The 17,624-nt window shown below is 47.0% G+C and overlaps 2 protein-coding genes and 1 pseudogene across 3 annotated transcripts; 1 reads left to right on the top strand and 2 right to left on the bottom strand.

The window, feature by feature from the left end:
- Nucleotides 1-2,616: 2,616 nt before the first annotated feature.
- On the top strand, nucleotides 2,617-4,455 carry LOC147973323 (uncharacterized). The gene is made up of 5 exons (XM_087524955.1): nucleotides 2,617-3,140; nucleotides 3,212-3,322; nucleotides 3,407-3,496; nucleotides 3,593-3,732; nucleotides 3,834-4,455. Exons 1-5 carry the CDS (start codon nucleotides 2,918-2,920, stop codon nucleotides 4,182-4,184), a joined length of 915 nt encoding a protein of 304 aa, XP_087381081.1. The 5' UTR covers nucleotides 2,617-2,917; the 3' UTR covers nucleotides 4,185-4,455.
- A 1,655-nt stretch (nucleotides 4,456-6,110) lies between these two features.
- LOC125529823 (aspartic proteinase nepenthesin-1) lies at nucleotides 6,111-7,682 on the bottom strand. The gene has a single exon (XM_048694242.2). The coding sequence runs from the start codon at nucleotides 7,548-7,550 to the stop codon at nucleotides 6,216-6,218; it is 1,335 nt and encodes a 444-aa protein (XP_048550199.2). The 5' UTR covers nucleotides 7,551-7,682; the 3' UTR covers nucleotides 6,111-6,215.
- Nucleotides 7,683-12,288: 4,606 nt separating this feature from the next.
- On the bottom strand, nucleotides 12,289-15,292 carry LOC125532137 (BTB/POZ and MATH domain-containing protein 1 pseudogene; annotated as a pseudogene). The gene is made up of 2 exons (XR_015602904.1): nucleotides 15,161-15,292; nucleotides 12,289-15,076 (listed from the first exon to the last, which is right to left on the bottom strand). The product of XR_015602904.1 is annotated as a BTB/POZ and MATH domain-containing protein 1 pseudogene (transcript).
- Between the last annotated feature and the right edge of the window lie 2,332 nt (nucleotides 15,293-17,624).

Below are 17,624 nucleotides of genomic sequence, written 5' to 3'. Positions count from 1 at the left end.
TCCGCTCGTCATCAGACGCTAGTCATGGCCCATTAGAGTGTCACCACCTACGTCATGCTCACTCTGGAGGGGCGGTTGCAATTGTTGTAGGAGATCCGGGGCAGGTGTGAAGTTCAGATCACAGTCGGCCTACCTCCGGACTCGCCGAACTTGGAGGAGGAGGAGGAGGAGGAGCAGTAGGAGGAGGAGGCGGCCACGAAGGATGTGGAGTCGGAGGAGGAGGAGGCCGAAGGCGAGGCTGAACGGGCGCCTCTGAAGGCGGGCTTTTCCATGGGCGACGACTTGGCAGAGTTCGAGCTCGGCCATGTCGAGCAGGCGGCAGAGCCGCATGCCATCGTTGACTCTATTGCATCGGAGGCGGAGGTGGAGGCAAACCGTCGTGTACTATAGGAGGCAAACATGGTGCTGGAGGACGTCTTCCACCAAGAGGAGGATGAGGATGAGGAGCCGCTTTGCGCGTAGCGCCAATGACCACGAGACTGGCGGTTCCAGCACAAACTTCATCAACATCTCAGATGAGAAGGACGAGTAGTGTAGTTTGTACTCCGCCCGTTCCTAAATATAAGTCATTTTAGAGATTTCTATATGGACTACAAACAGATGTATATAGACGTATTTTTGATGTAGATCCATCCATTTTGCTCCTTATGTAGTCCATATTGAAATCTTTAAAATGACTTATACTTAGGAACTGAGGGAGTAGTAGTTTAGTACGTAGATCATGTCATTGCATGCTTTTATTTGGAAATGCAAATCGTGAAATGGGTACTATGATCATGGAAGGTGAAATATGGGGTATGACAGGTCAGCGTCCGCGGACGCACCTGGCCGCGTCCGCAGACATTTGGCAACTCAAATTAGCTATGTGTGGTTATAGATAGTAGCGGAGCCATGACGAAGAGATGCCCCAGGCTAGACCCACACAACATGTTTGGTAACCACTCGGGACAGAGGAATGGGTGTTTTCACAAGGGTGTTTATGGTGGGATTAGGCAGGGAAGTAGAGTTTTACTCCCATTCCCTTGTTTGGTATATGATGAGAATTAGCGTAGGATAAAACTCTGCTCACGAATTAACAGGGTATTCCTTGGGAAGAAATGGGTGGGAATTGGCTTCCTCAACCCTCATTCCCCTTCTTACCTAAACTTTCGTCACTCTAATTAAACAGTGGACTTTTAATTTCCTCACCCCTCAACTCTCATTCTCCATTTCTAATTCCCCTGAACCAAACAAGTTGGCAGCGTAAAGTAGCTACATTCAACTAAACATTTTTCGTCCATGCCCTAGGTGGCTGCCCGGCCTGCCTGTGCTCATAGAGCATCTATAATTGCACTGGGCTAATTTTACTCACAAGTCCATGGACGCGCCTGGACAGTGTTTAGACATATCCATTTTCAACACTCGTTCGTTCGTCCGTATAGCCGTGCCACTAAATTGTCCGATCATGTGCATATGATTGGTGGAGATGGAGAAAGACAAAGAAAAGATGGTCCGGGTGGGCCACATCCAACATACCCGAACAACCTCATATCCTCCCCACTTATGGAGTGGATTTTGTTTTGCAAAATCGATGATTTTTTTTTCAAATTTGCAAACTGTTTCTAAAAAATTGACAACATTTTTCTATTTTTTGGATTTGTGGACATTTTTCCAAATCCACTATCTTTTTTTAACTCATGAACTTTTTCATATTCATGACTTTTTTTTTTGATTTTTTCAAACTTTTTGTTTTTTTTTCATTTCTTCCGAAAATCTTGGTCAACCGTTAACCTAGGAAACCATGGAGGTGTGGTTTTTTAGGCAAACCATGGAGGTGCGGTGGGTGCACCCTGGTGAGCAAATAGGTCGCCCGTTTGATCGGCCGACCAATGACTACCGGCATGTGAGTTTTTGTTTTGTTTTGAGCGGTACATGGGCGTGAGCTGAGGAGGAGCTCTTTCTAAGGAGGGCGCCTTCAGCGCCGGCTTGAGGGTCTGACGCTTACGCGCCCATGAACTGGGCCGGCCCAGGTTACCTCGTTCGCGGTTGACCGGTCGACCATTGAATTTTGAAAAAAAAAGTGAAAACAAATAAAATTCAAAAAAATATCATGAATTCAAAAATGTTTCGTAAGAAAGTTCGCAAACATAAAAAATAGTTAACGAATTTAAAAAAAGTTCATCAATTCGAAAAAAGATCATCAATTTTGAAAAAAAGTTTGTCGAATTTGAAAAAAACCTCACCATTTTAGAAAAAAGTTTGCGATTTTAAAAAAATCATAGATTTTTTATTAAAATGTTCATCGAATTTGCAAAAAAACATTAAATTTTTAAAAAGTTAATTAATTCGAATTTCTCCCCCAGATTTTAGAAAAGTTCATCGGATTTGAAAAATTGTTCAACGAATTAGAAAATATTCATCGATTTTGAGAAAAAGTTCACCGAATTCGAAAAACCATTCATAAAATCAGCACTTTTTCCATCGAAGCAAAGAAAGGAAAAAGGAAAAACAAAACAAAATGAAAAATGAAAAAGAAAAAGAAAGAAGAAAGAAGAACAAAGGAATAAAAAGGTTGTACATAATCTCAACGAGGAGGTGGTGGGTTCGAAACTTGTCGGTCAAGGAAGGGGCGCAGAGGGCGCCCTTTAGGATTTGCCCTCTTTCAAGGCTTGCAGAAACTTTGGAAAACTAACCAACTTATTTGGGCCATTTGCTGGGCTATTGGAAATGCATTAGGACCATTTCTGAATCTGTTCCTGTCTTCTTTCCCCCCAAATCAACCGACCTGAATCTCTCTGCTTCTTGAAATCGGTTACACCGGGAGAGACGCTCTGTCCGTCGTCTATATACCCTCCCTCGCCGTCCTTCCTCCCCTCCGCGCCCTCCTTCTCCTCCTATTCATCTGGGCGTTCTTGCGAAGCTGTTCGATCGAGGCGAGATGGCGGGCAAGCGGAAGGCCGACGACAACCTGACCGGGACAAGGCATCCGGCTGCGCGGACGGAGCCTGCAGCCGGCTACGACCTCGCCGGTGCATCGGCGCGGACAGCAGTGCGGACGGCGAATCCAGCCGGCGGCGGCATTGCCCGGAATTTGCAGGCGCCTGCGGGGCTGACGGCGGCGAATACAGGCTCCGCCGGCGGCTCTTCCCAGTTCGGTGGAGGTGGGTGCCCAAGAAATCAAAGCATACGACGAGCGCGGGGTTGTAACCTCCGGTAACTTCGTTTCTTGCAGCTCTCGGGGGCAGGGCCTTGTCGGGGCAGAGGGGAAGGGGATTTGCTCCGCCGCACCGGCAGGCTTTTCCAGGGCAGACGGCGACTACACCAGCCTTCGCTGTAGGTGGAGGTGGGTGCTCAAGAAATCAAATCATACGAGCGAGCGCGTCCTTCGCTCTTGCGTTGATGCCGGTTCTTGGATCGTTTCTTGCAGCTGCTCGCGGGGCCGGGGGCGGGTCGGGGTACAGGGGATTCTCCCAGCCGCCATCTCAGGAGATGCTCCGGCCGCCGCTGGGCAATCCAGGTGAGTTCCCTCCCAAGAAAGGCGCCATTCATTGGTCCGTGCGGTTTCTTGGTTCTTCATTGACGTCGGAGTTCGATTTCTTGGTTTCTGTCGCAGCCGTTGTGAGTGCGCCCTTCCCGTACCAGTACCACGCGCCGACCGGCCATGGTTCGCTCCCCGGCCAGACCCAGAACCACGTCGCCGGCCCCAGGAAGACAGGAACAGGCCAGCCGCGCGGCCACTCCGGCTCTGGCGGGGTAATTTGCGATGCAGTATTTTTCCATTCAATCGTTATTTGGGCTTGTCCTGCCGCCATGAACTCATTGATTTCTTCGTGGATCATTGCATTGGTGAGCAGCCTTCTTCGGCGATCTCTTGCACAAGCGCGCCAGGTGCGCCAGTCAGTTCCCTCGATCGAGTGTGCCCTCGTTGCAACAAGCCCGCGATCGTTTTTGGCGGATCGACGCCATTGTGCGTGGATTGCTACACCAAGATCGTCCTCAGAAACGTGTTTGAGAAGCACCCGGAGATCCGCTACGTGCATCCGCCTCGAGGGGCTGCGGCCATTAGGCCTTCTTCCAGTTCCAGCTCGAGCTCGGCCGTCGCTTCGGGCCCGATCTGCCAGGCTTGTGGCCACCCCTTGGGCACCGGCAACAGGGCGTGCAGGTTTTGCCACAGCAACGGCCCGCCACCGCCAGGGCTCGGCTAGCTCAAATTTCGTCGCTCCAATCAGTGTGAGTGAGAAAGTCTTCTGAACTCTGGGAGCCTTCTCTGCTTGCTCTGTTTTGACAAAGATGCTTGCTCTGTTTCGACAAAGATGTGGCCAAATGTGGACACTACATACTTGATTGTTTCCTTTGTCAGTCACATTCTAGAATGATACTCTTCATACTTGCTGTGGATGTCAGTGTGCAATCTCATTCGTTAAGCTTTGGTTCCTGTCCTAATCTTTGGCTCCATTCCTACGCTTTCATTTTGCCTCAATTGTCTGGCTGGATCCCTTTTTCCTCTATAATATATCTTTCTGTCCTCGGTACTGGTATTATGCAAGTGCTGAAATTGACGATCGGTTCAAATCCTAACAGTACGTGATGGCCAATACATATAATAGGTCATTCGGTGATTATTTTCCTTTATATCTTTCTGTCCTTTGTCGTCTGTAAATGATCATTTGGGCAGAGAATAGGTTGATTCGTTAGTACGAAGTGCGGTAATATTTTGCTGTTTCCTGATGCTTTAGTGGTGCCTCATTTGTTTGACAGATTCAGTTTCTGTTAAACCGAATGAATGCTCAAAGTTTATGGGACTATGTGTCATGAGTTTGGTGATATAACATCACCCGGTATCTAGGTTTACTTCTAATAAGCAAGTGATTTAGAGCGGAGTCTCGTCATGATTTATGCAGTATATAAAGTTCTACAAAGTCGTCTCTAATATTATGCACTAATGATGTGCATTTCCGAGTTACATACTAATGCTGTAGCCATAAAAGTCCTTAACAATATTAAGCATGTAGTTTGCTTGTGATAAATGTCAAATAAATCGCCCACTATAGCATGGGCCGGCCCATTAGCTGGAGTCTCATTTTGTTGTTTTCTGACACTTTAGTGTTGCCTCATTTGTTATAGTTTGGGGCGGAGTCTCGCGATGATTTATGCAATATACTTAAAGTTCTGAAAAGTCTTCTCTAATATTATGCACTAATGATGTACATTTCCGAGTTGCACACTGAATCACTAATGCTATAGTCATGAAAGTCCTTTAACCTATTAAGCACATAGTTTGCTGATTGCGATAAATGTCGAAAGAATCGCCCACGACAGCGTGGGCTGGCCCATTAGCGGGAGTGTAGTAAACCTTGCAGCAGTATTGCAAAGGTTCTTCCTACGGTTTTGCAACTTAAGCTTGGTTTTGAGAAGGTTCCGTCCTTATTTTATTTTCTACATCAGTTTTCTTGGGTTATTTTTCCAAATTTTCTTGGGTTTTTTGTTAATGTTTTTCTTCTTTCTTCTTTTTTACTTCACTTTTTCAAAAAAAATCATGAACATTATTAAAATTCATGAATATATATTCATATTCGTGATTTTTTCTACATTATTGATTTGTTTTCCGAAATAAACAAAAAAACTGTGAACATTTTTTTAATATTATGAGCATTTGTTTGAATCTATGAACATTTCATGAATTTGAAAGTGGGCGTGCTAACATTTCTCGAATGAGTGCTAATTGTTTTTTGGACTATGTAATCATGATTTCTAAACCCTAGAGTTTGGCGGTATAACATCACGTGATATCTAGGTTTACTTTTCTTCAGCAAGTGATTAGTCTCGCAGTGATTTAGTATGCAATATACATAAAGTTCTGCAAAATCTTCTCTAATATTCTGCACTAATGATGTACATTCCTGAGTTGCACAGTAATACTATAGTCATATATTTTAAAACATGGCGACTTAGATTTTCATATATTTATGACTCAACCCTAACAAGCGTGTGGGCACTGGCTAGCCATGTACTACAATGATAAATACTCATTCCGTTCCATAATATAAGAACGTTTTTAATACTATACTAATGTAAAAAATGTTCTTATATTATGGGACAGAGGAAGTACTTCTCCAAATCAAGAGAACCGATGAAAGATTATCCTCGTCGTTTTCCAAATTTCGTTTTGAGAAAGAGGGAGTTATTGTAGGTGCTTGCAAAGTTGCAATTGCACTATTGGTCACTGAGATGAGAGATCAGATGTCGTGACATTTGGTTGGCGCGAAGGAGAACTTTTGGTTGCGCACGTCAAAGAGCACGTGCATGTTTTGCTGCTGGACGTTGCCGATGACGGAGATGGACGCGCCGAGGTCGTCCGGCGACCTGGCCACCGCGAGACACATCAGCCCGGCCCTCGGCTCCTGGAAGTAGTTGTCCCGCGGCAGCGCCATGGCCGCGCCGCCATCGAAGTGGAGCACGAGCGGCGGCGTCTTGACCGCGGCCATTGCCGCGCCGCTCGGCAGCGCGAAGCACAGCTCGTAGCCCTCGACGGTGCCGTTAAACACCGGGAGCCTCACCGCCTCCAGCACGGCCCTCTTCACGGTCTCGAACGCCTTCCCCGCGAGGTACGCGATGGTGCTGCCCGAGTCGACGATCGTGCCGCCGCTGCCGTCGGGCTTTATCGCGAGGCTGGCCGCCGGCACGCCCAGGCGCTTGGCCCCGAGCGAGAGGCCGACCAGCGGCACGTAGTAGTAGAAGGTGTCCTCTGCCGGGTTCCTCAGTATGGCGGTGGTCTGGATCGGTCCCGTCGTGTTGTACTTGCGCAGGTCGGCCATGGCGCCGAACAGCATCGGGCTGGTCTTGCGCTCGGCGAAAGGGGTGAGGCAGTAGGAGAACCTTGGCACGGACAGCTGCGATATGAGTGACATGGTCCCCGGACTGAGGCCCATGAGGCCGGAGGCGCCGGCGAGGCTCCCAGCCGAGAGCGCACCGCATCCGAAGCCGAGGGGGAGGGAGACCTTGCTGCGCTGCTCGCCGAAGGTGAAGGTCTCGGACGCGAGGACGCCGTCCGCCTCGGCGCTGCCGTACAGCTCGTCGTACATGCACCTGCTCCCGGTGCAGTTCTTGCCGCTGAACTGGCCCTCCTGGCACAGCCTGCTGCCGCAGGGGAGGAAGGAGAAGGAGGAGGACTTGCGGGGATCGTAGAGCGGCGGCTCGCGATGCCTCGCCGGGCGGCCGCGCGACAGCTCGCACTGCGTCCATATGAGGTCGCTGCCCGTGTCGACGATGAGCGTGCGCGGCTGCGGCGGCGTGCCGATGCCCACGGTCAGCGAGTGGCCCTCGTCGCCGAGCGGGGCGAGCGGCACGCGAGCTGCCGAGATGTCTCCGCCTTTGCCCAGGGCGCGCGCGAGCCTCGCGTTGATCCTCGCCGCCCGGGCCTTGCTGGCGCGGGCGGCATGGCCGATGACATGGGCCGTAGAGAGCGCGCTGCCGGCGTAGGGGTGGTTAAGGTCCGCTCGGAAGTCCACCGAGCCGCGGGCGGCGGCGAGGCCGCAGAGAAGCGGGAGGAAGAGATGCAGAGTGCGCGCCATTCTCGTTGGAGGGAGACCTCGCGCTGTGGTGCACGCCTCAGACCTCTGAGTCTCAGACCAGGACGGGCTTTAGTGATCCTGACGTGCTAATCCACACGGTGGTTGGGTGGTCGCGTACATTCCATATTTCCATCATCTTGATTCCTATGATGGTCCAAAATTTTGGTCGATGCCCTGAGTGTAGGCCGGTGCACGGTGCCTTTCGCCGTGGAAAGCATCGGCGCGCTGGTGCATCAAGAGTGGCACGCACTTTTTTTAATATAAAATAGTATTTTTATTGACTCATAATATATCATCAACATGATATAAAAATCATTGAGTAAACCCGGCGTCTGCATGACTAGGCTGCACATAGCCAACAACAACACACACTCACGCCTGCAAATAACGAAGACATACAAGGTCAAAACTATGCCTAAGATGGACAAAAAAACTCGAAGTGATCGAGGCAATACAACAACTACCATCAATATCAACCATCTTATGACAACACAAGAAATGTGATAAATGTTCTTCAACAGCAACATCTCCTGAAAGGGAACGACGAGTAAACATTGTAGTTGTCGAATCTAGCCACCAAAGGTCAGATCGTGAGTTTTTATCCTGAAGATCAAGTCGGAGCAAACATCAGGCAATGCCTTCAACAAGCCACGGTGCAAAAACACCACCATTGCCCCCGAAGCTTGAGACCAAGTACTCATAAAGCACAACCAAGTCAAAGTCATCATGTGTTCGTTGCCTCCACTTTTATGTGATCCAGTAGAGAAGAAAGGTCAATGACAATGCCAAAATCCTAATTCAGGATGCTTTGGTGGCCCGCACCGTTCCCACAAGTGGCAACTGGTGACAAACCTGCATCAGACACCACCACCACATGTCAGTTGTCGTGCTGTCGACGCCAGCAGCACGCAGACCGCAACGCCATCTGTGTGTCCTAGCAGAGGGCGCCTAATGGGGATGCAGATCATGGGATCGCGGCCTCTGGCATAGAATTTGCAGATAAATCACACACCTAATTGTACATTGCTGGTCCATTGCATGGCTACTACAACCCTCGTGACCACATTGGGCATGCCATCACAGTTGCCACTCCGACCATCATGGACCACGAGTTCAAATGGCATCTGCCAGATCTGGTTGGATGGCCATCCAACCGGCACGAGAGGGAGCAACCTCCAACCCCAACCATCACAAGCAGATGACCCCGAGGATGGGCTACATGATCGAGGCATGTCCGATAACACCAATCCTAGGTTTCCTAGGGCCTGATGCCATGACACAAAGCATCTGCCGCCGCCACCGCTAAGGCCACCTTGAAGATGGATGCCTGGCCACCACATTTGAGTGGCGAGATTGGTGATGAAGGAGCAGAGATTTCATGGAAGGTCGGACAGGGGAAGAAGTGAGGGGAGAATGCCCCGTTGCCATCGTCCACTGTTGGACAGCCTCCCCAGTTGTGGCATGGGTTCCGGTGGTGGCCGGCTCACTACTAGAAAAAGGGCTATAGATAGGATTGATACTAATGGCGCACCATGGAAGCAGTGCGCCACTACTATATATTAATGGCGCACCGGTTGGTGATGCGCCATTAGTATGGAAGACACTAATGGCGCACCAGAAACAGATGCGCCACTAGTATTAAATTATTTTTTTTCGATTTTTCCATACATACTAATGGCGCATCAGGTCGAAGTGCGCCATTACTAGTTCTAAGTAGTAACGGCGCACCAAGCAGACAGTTGGGTGTGCCTTCATATTTGCCCCAAGAGCGGTTGGGTGTGCTTTCATATTTGCCCCAAGAGCGACTTGGGAGTCTCGAGACAGAGTGACACGCACATTTCGACCGACAATAGCAGCATCTGGCACGGTAGATAAGCATCTACTCGCCTAGCAAGGGAGATAGTGTTCGATTTGAATGAAGTGGTTAACCCTCTATCGGTAGAGGGGTATATATAGATCCTAAGTAAATGAGCCGTTTGAGCCATTTCATATAAGTGCCTGGATTTTCGGGTTGCAACTCAGACGTCTGGGGGATTGCCTGGATGTTCGGGTTGCAACCCAGACGTCCAGGGTATTGCTCGGATGTCTGGCGGATCTGGCCTCGTCAACATCTGCGAGGCCAAAGGCAATATAGCCGGATGTCCAGGGGATTGCTTGGATGTTCGGGTTGCAAGCCAGACGTCCAGGGTATTGCTCGGATGTCCGGTGGATCTGGCCTCGCCAACATCTGCGAGGCAAAAGGCAATATAGTCGGATGGAAAGCTCCTCTATGCAGATGTTCGGGAATGCAAGGCATCCGAGATGGAGCGCGGATGATTCGGCTGTGGGGGAACCTACTGCACTGATAAGAGGGCTTCCTAGATGTCACGTATGTATTCTGGAACGTTCGGGGCAACCCGCATGAAAGCTCTCTCTGGACAGTTGTTTGGCCAATGCTTTCGAGCTGCTGCCAAATGTTCAGGTGATATCACGGACAATCAGGATCCAGGGCAAAGTTTACATTGTCTCCTGGTGGACTAGCAGGACGTCCAGATGATCCTGACTAAGCCCGGACATCCAGATAGCAACCCAAAAAATCCGGTTGTGAAGATGGAGTTCGGCCTTTTGATAGGATTTATTTGGTGGTTAGGTTTGTCAAGAATTTTGTGGAAGATATGTGAGTCGAATGCTGCTGAAAAGATGTTGACTTGAGTAAGTCTCATACGGACCCCTTTCATCCCCTCTCAATAGTCCGAGATCACTATAACTCAAGATTTGACCGAATTAACTATGCTTCTTTTCTCTTTTTCACCATTCTTTAGTCATATACATTTTGGTGGGTCCTTGATCCAGACACAAAGATGCCAAAGGGACTAATAACATGTGTATAAACTTAACAAACATGATTAATCCCCTATATTATATTATCATCAACATCAAAATATAAATAAGGGCATGATTGCACTTTCAGACCGATTTGTGATAACAGGTCCATTTTGGCCATCAGGACACACATTCACTGACCAGTAACTTTTTGACCCGTCTATGATAATCATCTAGTCGAGCCTAAAATACCATATCACTGACGCCTCCGAGGTGATCAGATAGTGCTAAAGCTCTACGCATGTTCACAGATCGACCATGGATGAATGGTCAGTGCTATTCAGATCTGTAGTACTGACCAGTCTTTCCTTGCACACTGTCCGTCACCATTGGAGCTGAGGCCACCTCTTCGTTCCACCGCTTCAGTGAGTCCCCACCAAGGCCGGTCCCAAGACTTGAGGGTCCAGGCAATACTAGAACACTAGACCTCTTAATATAAAAATCAAAATGATAATTAATTAGGAGTACTATGTGTGTGCATATGTGTTGTGTCGTCCTAAAAGTGAAGGGGGTCTTGAAATTCAAGATCTTGAGATTAAAAACATTGTCCTTCTCAGCAAATTGCTATATAAACTACTAATTGAAAATGGAGTGTGGCAGGAAATCATTCATTTGTAACAAGTACGTGGGTTCCAAAGCCATTTCTCAACTTCTATGAAGACCTGGCGATTCACATTTTTGGAATGGTGTGATGAAGGCCAAGGATTTCCTTTTTCCAATTTGGCACTTTCACGGTTAGTGACGGCTCCCAGGTTAGGTTCTGGGAGGATATCTGGCTTGGTGCCACTCCAATGTGCAATACCCGAGCTTTTGTCGCATTGTTAGACATTAATTCGTCACAATTGCACAAGTCTTGGGCCAACCAAACCCTAATATTTCTTGGACCTATTAGGGCCTGGCCTCGTAGCTTGGAATGAGTTGCTCACACGTTTGGATCCTATTCAGCTATGAAATGAATCAGACGAATTTCGATGGAACTTGCATCAGAACGGGAGGTTTTTAGTCAAGTCCTTATATGAGACGATTACCCACTGCGATGTTCCTATTGATACCAAAAAATAGTGAAAGGTCAAACTACCTCTGCGAGTAAAGATGTTTGGTTTTCAACAGAGGTGTGATCTTGACTAGAGATAACCTAACATGCTACAACTGGCAAGGTAACAAGACTTGTGTCTTTTGCCAACATGACGAGCCCTCATAGTCATCAAGTCCTTCCATGCTGCAACTTGCTAGTATATTGATGGATGGTCTAGAATTATGTTCATCTAATGGTATACAGAACAACATTATATAAATACGCCTCTTATTTGTAATATGATTTGCATCATAACAATATGTATAAAGTAATGCCTCTTAGCAATATGATTCAGAGTATGATGAATATGTATAAACTAGAAGAAGTATTCAACCATTAAAACCATTAAGTTACGCGTGAAGGGCGGCCAACCATCTATGCCACGCGGCGCAAACTAGTTGTCCGCGATGAGAAATCTTTTGCAATATTTTTAGATGAAGGTGTAGATTATTTTTTAAATGTCTGTTTTTAGATGGAGATGGGGACCTCTCGTATTTTTTTAATAGATGGTTATGCAAAGTGGCACTCGCTGATAGGCTTTTGTGGTATTTTTTTTTTTACTTTTTTAGACGAAGGTGTTGATTTTTTTAGATGTTTTTTAGACGGAGGCGAGGACTCGAGGACTCTATGTATTTTTTTAAAATGGAAACGTGCGCACAGCTTCTTCTCAAGCGGCGTCACAGGGTGACGCCCCAATCACTAGTGTTTATCCAAGAGAGCAACATAATATGAATTGTATCATAACAAATATGAAAAAACTAAAGTCATGTCTGTTATTTGTAATATAATTTGCATTGTACAAATATGTATAAACTAAGAAAATTCTCCAATCACGTTCATCCAACAGAGCAAGATAAATGGACGGTCCGGCCAAAAAATTAAAATAAGACCAGAAGAGTTGGAGCTCCAATTTTTCAAACAAGCTACTCCGGGCATATGTCCATGTTTCGACTGAGAAGGAAATCTCTAGCTTGGCGAGTTTGGCGTACAGCAATGGTGACCGAATTGGCAAGCTCGTCAGACAGCAATGGAGAACGCCAGTCTTATGGTGCGACAACATCTGGGCTACCTAGAACTCGACGGACTTCATGTTTTCTACGCACACACAAAATACATTGAGGTCAATTCCAATGCTGTTCGCGAGCGGGTAGCACAAAAGGCGCTGGACATCCGGTTTGTGTCCTCTGAGGATCAGCTAGCTGATGGACTGACCAAACAAATCAGGGCTACACCCTACAGAGCTACTTCGACACCATCGTTGAGATGAGCGAACCCAAACCTCTGTGTGTTTACAAACTGGACTGTCCAAAGTGCCTACAAGATCATAAACCAACACAAGCGCCAGACCACAATGTCACACATGCGCTGACCGGCAACAACAATTGATATTATACAGGCAATCTGGAAAAACAAAAAACAAATGCATTCGACCCAGAAATCAAACCTTTATGCTACAGAAATCCGGTTCAAATCTCACTGGGGCCTCAAATAGAGGAACATGACACAAACAACACTTTTCTAGATCATACTCTTCGCCTCATTTTAACGAGGCTCATTTCCTCCCAGGACACAAATTTTGTGTTATCTCTTCTTTGGCAGATATGGAAGGCAAGAAACAACCAGAGATCCACAGGTAAAGAAACACATGTAGACTGAATGCCGAAGGGCTTGGAGGTACACCACGGGACAATTATTTCAAACTTCCTCAAAACTTGTCAACAGGCTGAATGCCGGAAGCAACAATAGCATGGACTGGAGGCTCAGACCAGCGATATTAGAATAAAGAAAATGGCAAATAGAAATGCTCCTCACTTCATTACCTATAGAGGGACAAAAAAGCAATTGCTGATAGTCTAGTGAAGGCAGTTCGTCCTACAGCTGCTACTCCTTTTAAGAGCCCTGTTCCTTTTAAGAGCCCTGTTTGTAGTCCTAATCATGGCCCTGTTTGCCCACTCTTACATATCTTGTCTGATCTAGCACAAGATAATTCTATCCTGCTTCAGGGCATCAAAATATGTAATTTACAATGCTATATCTATGGAATCTAGCACTTTGGGGCTGTTTGCTTAAAAAAACTGTCCTATTTATAATGTAATATTCTGAGAATAATAGCATTTTGCTGTGTTTAATCTTATTCCATTTCAATAGATGAGGCCATCATAGCATTGCATACTAATGTGGAGCATCTGGGCGTCAAATGCTCAACAAAAGTTTCACACACAGCGAAATTTTGCCAGAAGATTAAGAGCAAGTGTTATGCGGTTGCAGAGAAGCGCTCCAGATAAAGTTAGCAAACCTGATAAATTAGAAGGTTCAGTTTTGGAGGGGTTGATCTAGGAGAACTTTCACGCCATTAGTATGACATGAGACTTAACCTAAGCATTCTTAGATTCATCTAACATGGAGCTGATCATTCCTATAAAAAATCTACTAATGGAGCTGCTCACGCCTTACGAAACTTCCTTCTCTTCTCTAATGCATCCACTATGAGAGATGGACAAGTCACTTTCAGATCCTTGAAACCTTGGGTTGCCACTACAGCATCCATAGCATTGGTATCTGATATTTCGATAAATTCAAGGCAAGCATCCTTAAGTTCATCGCAGTTATGTTGGTCAGCTAAAGCCAATGTGGTTGCCACAGTGTCCACATTCAGATCCTTGCAAAGTATGCTTTGGCAAACCAGCTTGAGCCTCTCCATGGCATATCTGTCCGCAGCCATCAGTAAAAGCTGGGCCATCTCAGTATCCTCATCCTCACCACCAGGCAAAGAATCGGTATAGATGAAGTGGAGCAGGGCCCTGAAAACAGCATGTTGCATGTCCTTGATGGTTATGCACTGCCTCAGCTTCGCCTCCCGCATCGGCCCATAGAGCTCTGCCTTCAGAACGGGTGACCGCATAGCAAGAACGAGCCTATGTGCTTCAATGGTCTCTCCTCCAACACTGAAACTGACATCGAATCCCTCCTTTTCTTCCAACAGCCTGCCAACATGTTCAGTCATGTCAGATGGTGGCATGTCGATCTTGCGGAGCCCCAATTTGGTATCTGTAACATGTGGCTTCTCGAAGACCGTGATGATGCATTCGATCTTCAGGTGATCATCCCTAAGGTACGCGGATCCCTCGATGTCGCTTCGCCTCTTGAACTGAGAAGTCTGTGGAGCAAACTTAGTGGTATCATCGGAGTTGAAAATCCTAGGCTCTGTTTTGTGCACTGAAGACGATAAACCGTGCAGTGGTCGACTAGCCTCAGGTCGCAGGATGCCCGGACTTTAGTGCTCTTGCTCGAAAGCACGAGATAAACAGAGATGTAACCTTCGCTTTCTTTTTGGAACCCATCCGGGTAGAAGCGGATGGCCCAGTCGTGGTCGCCGACAGTGAAAATGCCAGACAGTATGAAACTCTCCGGTTCGTCTCCCATGCCCCTCAGCTTGCTGTAACCCAAGATATCAAATACATGCGTGCCTTGAGCCGCCCCCGCGGTGCACGCGGACACCGTCTTGCATGCCTCCATCTGGTCTCTGGTGATCGGCGGCAGGATTGCCGGACAGAGGAGAATCGTCGCGACGGAGCCGCCGCGTGCAAATCTGATTGGTGTGAAAGAGAAGTGCATTAATCTCCGACGAGAAGCGGAAGGGAAAAGAATCAGGATCCGGGGGAGTAGATCGAACCTCCAGATCTCAGGTGGTGACCGTAGATGGCGGCGGTGGCGGCGGTGGTGAGGACGGCCGGAGAGGAAGCCTCTCGACTTTCCTTTTCCTGTGTTTTTTTTGGAGGAAGAAGCCCCTCGAAGCCGGAGTGAGCATAGAGGGGCCTGGGGTTTCCGGTCTTCTTGAGACAGCGAGAGTCTACTTTCCCCAAATCCAACCCAAGTGGATATATTTTGGAACCGCTTCTCTCTTCCTTCATTTCCTCTTCAATTCTAATTTTATTTTGATAAAAGGAGCTCATCGTCAGTCTGGATTTCATTGTAGAAATCACTTTTTTTTAACATTTTTGCTAAATTTCACTTGACTGATTTCGATTTGGCTTCAGGTCAATTGTTAGGCCGTCGGATTCTTTGGTTGAATCTCAGTGCATTTGTGGATCGAATCAGTAGATTGTTGTTTGTGTCGAGTATATTAGCAATTTTTTGATTGTTTTTAATCTAGAAATAAATTGTGTGTATGACATTGACAGTATTAAACCCGTACTGATATTTATTCATGTAAGCACGTGCTAGACCTATGCCATAAATATCTAGTACTTCCAAAACAAAAAAAACAGAGAGATAAATGAGTTATACCCTTCAGTTGGCTAGATCGAAGCCGCAGCGACGACATCCTCAGTAGCCTTCTTCTCGTCTTCGATGGGCATGGTGATGACGAAGGCAACAATGACGTAGTCGAAGTAGCGGACGAAGATAAACAACAACGAGCAATTGCGTCGGATATGCTCCCCAAAAACCAAATCACCCTTCTTCTAGTGCAGGATCGCAAAGGGCGGGGTTCCGCAGGCCTGCTCTCTCGTACAGCCGTGCATGCGATGGACGGGATGGGATCACCGGCAACAGCAACAGCAGTGAGCGGAACGACGATGGGCAATGCACGAGGTAGATAAGATCGCATCTGATCTACGTGAGGCTAGGGTTGTCGACTCCTTCAATATATAGGCGCGGTAGACGTGGGCTGAACCCATGTCCAGTCGGCAATAGCTCATGATCAGACGTCTTAGATTCAGGCCGTGTTCCATTAATAACTCGTAATTAATGATCAACTCATTATCCGTTCTTGACCAGCAGAAATTAAGCGCGTGCATGACATAGGTCAGCTTGGCTGAAACACGAAACACGACTAGCACGTGGGCAAGGCTGGCTGCTGAGGAGGTGTGAACTACGTGGGAACCACTTCTCTTCTTAAGTTTTTTCTAATTGTTAAATTTGGTTACCACATTCTAATAGCATGCGGAAGGGGATCACTTCTAAGGTCCAAAACTTCTTGTAATTCCAAGATGATACTAAACTTTTCACCACATACTCTTGACACCCACACGGGTTTTTAGGCCTTGTACAAGGGGGGATGCTTAGGGGAGGTGCTTAGAGAAATAAATCGGGTGTTTCTTGAGCACCGATGCTTATTTGTACAGTATAGACGCTTAACTAAGCGTCTCTTCTGTAGAAATAGGCACCGGTGCTTCAGAAAAACCCGGTTTATTTTTCTAAGCATCTCTCTAAGCACCTCCCATTGTACAAGGCCTTAAGATTTTTTGTGAAATTGTTATTGGGACCTAGAGCGCATCCTATATTTCAGGCCTTCTTTGGTTCATATGATAGAAATTTTATAGGAATAGGAAAATCGTAGGAAGTAAGATGACATGCATGTCAATTCCTATAGAGAAAGAGACGCCATTTGGTGCATAGGATAGAATTTTTTCCATTAAGTCTAGACTAATGTTTTTTTTCCTCCAAAACGTGAATGATTGATTCCTATCCTACGTAGGAATAGGAATCCATTCCTACAAACCAAAGGGCTTCAAAGGAATTTTTTCTTTGCAAATCCTATCTTATAAAATTCCTATAAAAATCCTACAAACCAAAGAAGACCTCAACAGTTTATGAGTTTTGGGTCGCAGGTTTTGTTCATTTAGTGCTCCTACCCATTTTTCCTTGATGTGGGGTAGAGAAGTGACCGGGAGGCCGGTGTCGCTGCGTGGTTGTGCCAGCGTAACATGAAGAGGGAGTAGTAAGAGCATATCTAGCAAATTTGCAAACCGGCGGTCCGCTATAATAATCGCCGGTTTGCAGGATCCATCCCGTATCCTCGGCCCTGAACAGAACTAGGAATGTGACAGTTTGTGCAATTTTACCGGAACAATGAAATGTTTTACAGGAACAAAAGTCATATATTAAAAATGCGAAAAAACATTTTGTGATATCCTTTAAACTAAATTTTGCAGGACAAGGTATACCGAATCTGATAGAGATGCTCTAAGCGGTGGAGGAAGCGGAGCTACCTGCAAGCTACGGTAGGAGGCGAGCTGCGATGAGGAGCCGGGGAGCCGCAGTGAGCGGCGAGGGAGAAAGGGGAGAGGGAGTCCAACGGTGCTCCCCTGTCTTGCGCGAACTAGCGGTCGTCGCCTGGCGCGAGCAAGGCATGC

This window comes from Triticum urartu, chromosome 5A (assembly GCF_056163025.1).
Source record: "Triticum urartu cultivar PI428250 chromosome 5A, HENAU_Tu73, whole genome shotgun sequence".
Taxonomy (NCBI): Eukaryota; Viridiplantae; Streptophyta; class Magnoliopsida; order Poales; family Poaceae; genus Triticum; species Triticum urartu.
The sequence above is the reverse complement of the archived record's forward strand: the minus strand, read 5'-3'. Positions and strand labels throughout refer to the sequence as shown.